The sequence below is a fragment of the Paramisgurnus dabryanus genome, chromosome 13 (assembly GCF_030506205.2).
Source record: "Paramisgurnus dabryanus chromosome 13, PD_genome_1.1, whole genome shotgun sequence".
NCBI lineage: Eukaryota > Metazoa > Chordata > Actinopteri > Cypriniformes > Cobitidae > Paramisgurnus > Paramisgurnus dabryanus.
Window position 1 is genome coordinate 18,504,294 of NC_133349.1, and position 9,919 is coordinate 18,514,212.

The window sequence follows — 9,919 nt, forward strand, 5'->3', positions numbered from 1 at the left end:
CGGCCCTTTAGCCCTGACTTTAGCAGTTCATGATAAAAACAGGCAATAAATGTGACAACATCAGCAGTATAAAGAGTTACCAGTAGTGTTTCTCTGCTTTTTTACCAGATTATACTGTATGTAATTATTCATCAAATATGATCAGAAAGAGATGTGAGAAATTGCATTTCCCACCACTATAGAGCGCTATAAATACACAGTGATGCTTTAAGTGCAAACATGTTTCATCTGAGGAAGTCAATGTGCAGTATGGAGTGTTTAAATACAACTTGATTTTATTGTTGTATTATACAAAACAACAGATACACGACATATTACTTTTTGTTAAGTTCAAAAATGTCAAAAAATGTTTAAGAAAAGCAATCTAAAAGTTTAATGTGGGCCAATTTCTCCTTGATATCAGTTGGCTCCAGCTTAGACTACCCCTCCTTCACGCTTTGCTCTTCAGCTCCTCACTTGTCTGGATCAGAGTGTCATTTAATGTCTCAGAATCCAGGGAATCTGCATATGGAGCCATGGCGTCCCCGAGCTCCTCAACTCTCTGCTGTATTTGGCTCTTGATATTATCAGCGTAGGACTCAAGTTGGTCTTTCAATGTCATCAGATCTTGCTCCAGAAGGTCTTTTAAAACTTCAGCCTCTTTAGCGACATTGCTCATCCACTCTTTAGCCACTATATCCATGTGATTCTTGATGGTGGTGATATACTGATCAGAGTCCTGTGTTGGGCTGGTACTATAATTTGGAAAAGAAAAATGCAGTTTATGCCTGGGAACTAAAAGTTTAGGCAAACGTATCGTTTCGATTAAAATGTCCGGTAAATATTCTCAATTCACCTGACTTCCTGTCCAAGCTGGGGTTCATTGATCTTCTCTGCTGTTTTGTCAGTGGTGTGTGTTGCTTGGGCAATGTAACTCCAGAACAAATCTTTTAAGTGTTCCAGATGTGGATTGGGCTCCTCAGCATTAATACAACTGATTTGGCAACCTGTTGCGAAAATAAACCATTTCAGATCATGTCAATACTGCAGCTGTGCCGCAAATAATTTTTCATTGTGAATTTCATGTAAACTATTCAGTTTCACAAATGTAAATTACATTACAATGTAAACAGTTGCCTGGTTGCCTTAAAATTTTGAGTTTATTTAACTTAAAAATAAACTTGTGTAAAAATTGTTGTGGCAACCAATATTTTAAGTTTAATTAGGATAAATGTATATGCTACAAGGTAACTTAATTTATAAAGTTGACACGACTTTTTTAACAGTGAGATTTGATTTTTAAAACCATATATAAATGTTTGTCACTAGCTATATATTTTACCTGTAAAAACAGCCAGAGAAAGAATCACAATAGTCTTCATCCTTTCGTATCAGCCTGTAAAGTAATTACACATTTTGTTATATTAAATAAATAAACATTCATACATGTATTTTGAATTGACAGCAAATTTCTTCACTTACCTTTGTCACTGTTTTTTAATTCACACTGTCCAGCCTGAAGAGCAAGTAAAACTAGTTGTTTCATATCTGTATTTATATATTCTGAGGAGGTGAATGAAGCATAAATGCAGTGGGTTGTGTCTTCCCCTCAGGACATCAAAACAAAACACATTTCATATCAATGAGTCTTTAAAACAGTGTAAACAATGATAAGTGGAGCTATTTTATAATGTAATATTAAATAAAAAGTATTACATATTGAACATATAATGTTAACTAAAAAAATAAATCATACTCTAATAATTTTGTATCAATAATTTGCTTCCATTGGTATACATGTGGATGGTTTACCTATAAAGAGTGTGATTTAAAGTTTAGTCAGTAAATTTACTATACAAGTGACAGTAAAAGTTCAGCTCAACCCTGACAGGCCAAACGTTCACGCAAAACCTGCATTACATTGTCATAGAAAGAGGAGTTTTGAATGTTTATTTCAGTTGTTAATTGTTATATTTTCTACTCGTCCCTTTATTTCTCTGACTTCTTGGGATAATTTTCATCTTTAACAGTCATGATGACGTCCACAGCAGAAGAATGATAATGAGAAGTTTTTTTTATCTCCAAGATATTCTTTAGGAAAATGGTTCAGTATCAGAGTGAATGTTTATATAGACAGACTCTGTGTCCTAAGATGTAGATCTTGATGTATTTTAGGAGTGTCAGGCTCATACAGTAAGTTAATTTGAGTATCAACGTCAACACTGATAATGACGTGGACATAATGACAAACTGTATGATCTGTTGTATCATTAGTACTGAATGTTACTGGTAGAGGTCAATCTTTAAAAATTGTAGAGTGATGGCAAACCTTTTGACTTGAGAGTCACACATCAAGCTTTTTGAATGCAAGTAAAGAACTGCATCATATACACATGACAAATTAAACCTTTCTGAATTGACACTAAACGACTTCTGTAGTACAATGTAAAATTACTGTAGAAATTACAGTATTACTGGGTATTACTGGCAACTAGCTGCCAGTAACTTACTGTAGATTTTACATTTATGTTATTTACTGGCAACAGTTTGTTCAAAGTTAAATGAACATGAAAATGTTCAGTCTTTTTCTTCTACAGTAAGTTACTGGCAACCAGCTGCATAATTACAGCAAATTTTTTACAGTGTACCTGTGTAAAACCATATTGTGCTATATCACCCCCAGATGGTTCTTCATAGCTGCTTTATAGGTGCTATATAGCACTAAAAATGGTTCCCCTTTGATTACGAGCTTTTAGTGCTATTTAGCACCCATTTGGGTAACACTTTATAATCAGAGGTGTAAAGTACTTGAGTAAATGTACTTCGTTACTGTACTTAAGTATTTTTTGGGCTACTTTGTACTTGTACTGAGTATCAAAAATATAGGCAACTTTTACTCTCTACTCAATTACATTTTTGATTGGGTATTTGTACTCTTTACTCCACTACATTTGAAATGACACTTAACGTTACTCGCTACATTGTTTATTCGTCAAATAAAAACGAGACGAAAGTGTCAGAGGGTGATGTATGGAGCTAGAAGAGTCTCAATAAAGATAAATGCACACACTACATTCACATATGCACACACAGGATTCATAAATACACACGCAGGATACATAAATGCACACAAAATTCACAAATGCACACACAAAATTTAAGAAGCACAGAAGATTCACAAATGCACACAAAATTCAGAAATGCACACAAAATTCATAAATACACAACCAATTCAGAAATGCAAACAACATTTACAAATGCACTCAAGATTCACAAATGCACAGGACAAGATTCAGAAATGTATTTCTGATGCACACACAAATATATCTTGATTTACAAACTGTATTTGGTCTGTGAACTTTACTGCATTTGTGTGTGAATTTTGAGACTCCCCTGACTTGGCTCGACACACAAATGCCTTTTTTAAACAGGGAATGATCTGCAACCAATTAGATATCTCGCTTGTTTTAGCCAATCACAAGAATGCACCCCACGTGGGGGATTGTTTACTTATAAGCCAATCACATGACCTTTAAGCTGGTTTGCCAACCGCCAATAAAACCGAAGAAGAAGAAGTTTACACAGCATTATATGCACGTGGTGCGGGCGCGAGCTAACGTTAGCGCGGTGGAGTTCTGTCTGTCAGTTGGTTGGTTGAGACCTCAACATGGCTTCTGGCAACCACAGGGGAGCGGTATGTAGAACTTAAAGTGTTTAGCTAGTTATCTCCTTGTTATAATCGCCAAAAGCCTCAATTACAACTATCCATTTGTGCTTATTTTTGTGCGTTTCGGACGTATGTTTGGACACCAAATACAGATAATCGTGATTACAATATCAATGTGAATAATCTGCAATTATTCTCAACAAACCAACTGACAGACAGAACTCCACCGCGCTAACGTTAGCTCGCGCCCGCACCACGTGCATATCACGCTGTGTAAACTACTTCTTTTTCAGTTTTATTGGCGGTTGGCAAACCAGCTTAAAGGTCATGTGATTGGCTTAAACAAGGGAGATATCTTATTGGTTGCAGATCATTCCCTGTTTAAAAAAAGCCATTTGTGTGTCGAGCCAAGTCAGGGGAGTCTCAAAATTCACACACAAATGCAGTAAAGTTCACAGACCAAAAACAGTTTGTAAATCAAGATATATTTGTGTGTGCATCAGAAATACATTTCTGAATCTTGTCCTGTGCATTTGTGAATCTTGAGTGCATTTGTAAATGTTGTTTGCATTTCTGAATTGGTTGTGTATTTATACATTTTGTGTGCATTTCTGAATTTTGTGTGCATTTGTGAATCTTCTGTGCTTCTTAAATTTTGTGTGTGCATTTGTGAATTTTGTGTGCATTTGTGTATCCTGCATGTGTATTTATGAATCCTGTGTGTGCATATGTGAATGTAGTGTGTGCATTTATCTTTATTGAGACTCTTCTAGCTCCATAGTGATGATGGATAGAATCTGTGGTCGCGAGGTTACACGCACACACATTTGGCGCTGCGCAGAGCAATCGTATGAAATCAAAGTACTGCGAGAGCGAATCAAATGCATATGGAGAAGTCTGGTCTCGCGGTACTTTGATGTCAAACGCTGAATGGCTTGCGTTGAGCCACCGTAGCGGGACATCTGCGTGCTGCGTATGTCATAAACTGTAGAGAAAAGTTCGCGTTTGGTCTGAGAGAAGAGATAAAGAGCAAACATATGGATGCATATCACATTTGCTTCAGTCAATGGACCCTTTGTTAAACATGTGATGCTACAATCAAAGCAAAAGTGATGCGCGATTGCAGGAGAGTCATCCCGCAACTCAAAGGCAAGCACAAATGTTTATATACTCTGATCATAGGTGTCATTTACACTGGGGACGCTAGGGACATGTCCCCACCACTTTTTGAAATGGCTGATTTTGTCCCCACCACTTTTTGAAAGCATTTGGTTAAAATGTTCTGAAAAATCAAGCAATGCATGATTGTCTTACACTGCAAAAATGACTTTCTTACTTAGTATTTTTGTCTTGTTTTCAGTAGAAATATCAAAAAATTCTTAAATCAAGATGTATTTTCATGACCCAAGAAAAAAAGTCTTGTTTTTAGACAAAAAATATACAATTTAAGTGAATTTGTGATTAAAACAAGCAAAAATATCTGCCAATGGGATGAGAAAAAAAATCTAAAAATAAGATTTCTTTTTTCTTAAACACTTAATTTAAGCAAAAAATTGTTTACCCCATTGGCAGATATTTTTGCTTGTTTTAAGCACAAAATCACTTAAATTGTATAGTTTTTGTCTAAACACTAGACTTATTTTCTAACGTCATTTTGCTCATCAAGAAAAAGCATCTTAATTTAAGAATATTTAGATATTTCTACTAAACAAGACAAAAATACTAAGTAAGAAAGTCAGATTTTATTTTTGTCAGGTATTTTTGTCTTTATTTTCAGTAAAATAATCTAAAAATTCTTAAATTAAGATGCTTTTTCTTGATGAGCAAAAATCTGATCTTTAGACCCAAAATATCAAATTAAAGTGATTTTCTGCATAAAACAAGCAAGAAAATCTGCCAATGGGGTAAGCAATTTTTCTTGAATTTTTCTTGAATTTAGTGTTTAAGAAAAATGTTCAAGATTATTTGTTTTACATATGAATTTCATTGTAATCATTGACTCAACGTGCTGCTGTTTTCTACCGTATGGTGCTTTGGCACTGTTTGGTTGAGCTGGTGTTGCAGGGACTGTTACTTGTACAGTCGACATTGTTGAGGGTTTTATGCTGAGTATTTTTGTGTTGTTGACCGGCCCATTTTTTATGAGCCGTTATTCAATATTTTTCCCGTCCTGCTGTAATGTTTTTTCTTCAAATCTTTTGTCCCCACCACTTTTCAACACAAACTGACGCCCCTGACTCTGATGCTACTTTATCAGCTAACACGAGCTGGTAAGTTTCATAACTTGATATAACTTACTATATAAGCCAAAATAAACCAGCGATGTCCTGTACTGATTGCCTGAGTAACTTGACATTATAAGATTGATAATAAGTGTACAATTTTACTGTCCTCACATTTAATCAAGTATGCTGTAATGTATTTACTGTTAGAGGGATGCACGACGGAAGAAATGTAGTGCACTTGTGAGATAGTCGTGTTACGTACTACATGTGTTTACAATTAATCTTTCAAATGAACAACTTCACGTTTTTAATATGCATTATCATATTTATGTTAGTGTAATTTTAGTTTACTGGAATTTTTTAAATATTAAAATGATATCTTTTTTAGGATAGGCCTATATAAGAATATTTGGTAACACTTTACAACAAGGTTCATTAGTTAACAGTAGTTAATGTATTAACCAACTTCAACAAACAATGAGCAATACATTTGTTACATTATTTATTCATCTTTGTTAATGTTAGTTAATAAAAATGTAAGCTTTAATTGTTTGTTCATGTTAGTTCAGAGTGCATTAACTAATGTTAACAAGATTTTAATAAAGTATTAGTAATTGATGAAATTAACATTAACAATGATGAATAAATGCTGTATAAGTGCAGTTCATTATTAGTTCATGTTAACTAATGTAGCTAACTAATGTTAACTAATGAACCTTATTGTAAAGTGTTACCATATATTTATATCACAAATTTAGGCTATATATTTTTCAGTATGGCACATTCAAGTACACAATGACACTAGACTAAAATTAAATGGGTTTAAATTAAATTTAATGTAGATTTCTAGACTAAAATCTCATGGCATTTAGTTGAATAAAATTAGACTAAAACTAAATCAATTCAGATGACAAAAATATGACTAAAACTAAATTAAATTTGAGTCAAAAGACTATGACTATGTTTAATCTGTGTTTGTTCTGCCAGGTCAAAATTTTGAGGTGTTTGATTTCTTTTCTATATTAGGAAATAAAACCTCATAAATAAACTTTCTTAGTTTTCACTGCCCAGACCTACAATGTCTCTTTGTGTTGAATACTAGTGCATCTTTGAGCCAACTTTTAGTACGAGTAAAAATACATGAGTACTTTTAAATTGGGTTACTTTAATACTTTTACTCAAGTCGTATTTAAATTGGTGACTTGTAACTTGTAGTGGAGTAATTTTTACAGTAAGGAATTTGTACTTTTACTCAAGTATGGCTTTAAGCTACTCTTTACACCTCTGTTTATAATAACTGCACACTATGAAGCATTAGTAAAGCATAGTTAAGCCTTACTAAATAGTCAATTCATCATTTATTAAACATTAGTAAGTAGTTTATAAATGCTTTATTCTTGATTTATAATATATAATGTGTTTAATAATTGTCTTTTCATACTTTGTTAATGATCAATTCATCATTCCTAAAATAAGTTTTACATTATTTACAGACCAGTTATTAAGGAGTTGTCAGTGGTTCATAAGATCATTTAGTGGTGTGTAAGTAAATGATTAATAAACTATTTAAAGATTTATTTATACATCTTATTATTTAGACAGAGTAATAAGTTAGTCAGTGTGTTAATAAATGCTTTATTAACACATCCCTACAGTAAGTAGGCCCGCCATCTACTGGCTAAAAAAAATATTGGCCCGCGGCCAAAGTTACTTGCCGACCCCTGATTTAGGAAGTGTAAGTAAATGATTAATAAATTATATAAAGATTCATTTATACATCTTATTATTTAGACAGAGTAATAAGTTAGTCAGTGTGTTAATAAATGCTTTATTAACACATTCCTACTGTTATTCATGATCAGTAGACTGCATTAGAAATTATTCAATTTAGGTTTAAGCAAGCCTGCAGGTTCCAAGCGAATCAAAGTAATATTAATTATAAAAAACAAAAAGCTGTTTTTATATGTTTTTAATTATTGCATAAATTCCTTTATTGTATTGTAATAAAGAGACTAAGTAGTAATTATATTTGGTTATTATCGCAAAAACAACAAATCTAATGGTGGCATCATGGCCTTAGACTTCTGGACTGTGTAATATGTTGTGTTTTGAAAAATCATGGCATCTTACTTTTATTATCTAGACTTTGCAAAATCATTTATAAAGATTCATTGTTTTCTGTAACCTTCTTTCACACTGAAGCAAGAACACTAAGTTAATAAATGTCAGCTGTTTTATTGTTGCATAAATAAGAACATTATAAAAAACAACAACACAATATTAGTCACAAGTAATAGAGTTACTTAATTTAAATAAATACACAACTGTTACAATAAAAAGAGAACAGATATCTTTAAAGGTGTAGATTAATGGTTAAGGTGTAAATGCCAAGATTTTAATTCTAACACTGTCTCTTAATGGTTTATAAATGGACAACCGAAAGATATTGCTGTTGTATACACTGCAAAAAAATGCAGCTTGACAATTCAATTCAACCTACTATTTTAGGTTTTGACTTATGATAAGTTGACATAACTTGAAATTGTTTAACTTAATTTGTTAAGTTATGGTACTGTAATGGTACGGTACTGAATGTATGAGATTTTGGAGTCAAGCAGGAATAAGCATTCAGAAGTCTTTAAAGCTTTAGTTTGTCTTGATAAAGGACTCATAGAGGGAGGTGAGCTGGGCCTTCAAATCCTGAGCATAGGGGTCCAGCTTTTCCTTCAGGTCTTCAGCATAGGGTGTCAGACTCTGTTGAACCATCTTTGCTCTCTCAGCAATCTGGGCTTGGAGATCCTCAGCCATTGGGTTCACGGTCTTCTGAAACTCCTGCAGATGTTGGTCCACTTTGTCCTTGATATCAGCGGTGTAGGGCTCCAGCTGAGCCTTCAGCTCCTTCACGCTCTCCTCCACGCTCCCCCTCAGCTCCTCACTTTTCTGGAGCAGAGTGGCCTTCAGGGTCTCAGAATCCAGGGAATCTGCGTATGGAGCCATGGCGGTCCTGAGATCCTCAACTCTCTGCTGAATTTGGCTCTTGATGTTGTCGGCATAGGGCTCCAGTTTGTCTCTCACTGTCAACAGGTCCTGACCCAGACGCTCTCGCAACACTTCAGCCTCCTTGGTGATTTTGGTCATCAGCTCTTCAGTCAGAGGATCCACATGTTTCTTGAGGGTGACGGCATATTCACTGGCCATATCAGCACTTTGTGTCAGTCGAGCACTGACGGAAAAAAAAAGTTTAATGTCAGTGGTACACAAGAAATTTATTTTAAAAATGCTCTTAAAAATGTTCTTGACTTACTTGACATCTTGCCCCAGTTGGGAATTCCTGATCATCTGGACGGTCTCCTCAGCGGTGTGCGTTGCTTTGGCAACATAACTCCAGAATGCATCAGTCAGCTGCTCCAGCTGTGGCTTGGGCTCATCAGCATAAAATAGGTTGGCTTGGCAACCTGTTTATAGAACAAGGCATTTCAGTTTTAAACAATATTGTTACATGTAAATTATAGTCAGCTACATTATGAATAATGCAAAGCAGACATTTCATATTGCTAAAATATTTAGGTTTCTTTCTGACCTGTAAATACAGCAAGGGCGAGCACCACAAGAACCTTCATGGTTTTATTTTCCACAGTGTCCAGTCTGAAGAACAAGTGAGGATGTAACTGTCACATATCTGTATTTATACAGCATAGTGAGGTGATTGCTGTAATGTAAACCCAAAGTCCAGTGGGTAGTGCCTTGCTGTCAGAACACTCCACATCATAACTTCTGACTCGACCTTTTATCACCATAGATCCTCGTATTCTTTACAGATAAGTGTGGGACTGTGAACTTTTTTTACAAAATGATATGAACGTTTGTAGAACCGAAACTTTATATAAGGAGGTTATTGCTTCATCACACTATAACTGTCATTAAAATAAAGTTTTAAAAGAGACAAAATTCTAAATGTTATACCAAAACATTTAATATTTACAAATATTACAAAAAAGAAAATATTGTCCTGAATTTTGTATTTAATTAAAGGCACAGCAGCTAAGAC

At 34.3% G+C, this 9,919-nt stretch overlaps 1 protein-coding gene across 1 annotated transcript; it reads right to left on the reverse strand.

Moving 5' to 3' along the window:
- Nucleotides 1-8,162: 8,162 nt before the first annotated feature.
- LOC135727715 (uncharacterized) lies at nt 8,163-9,528 on the reverse strand. The gene is made up of 3 exons (XM_065245699.2): nt 9,452-9,528; nt 9,176-9,326; nt 8,163-9,094 (listed from the first exon to the last, which is right to left on the reverse strand). The coding sequence occupies exons 1-3, from the start codon at nt 9,489-9,491 to the stop codon at nt 8,518-8,520; spliced, it is 768 nt and encodes a 255-aa protein (XP_065101771.2). The 5' UTR covers nt 9,492-9,528; the 3' UTR covers nt 8,163-8,517.
- Nucleotides 9,529-9,919: the final 391 nt, after the last annotated feature.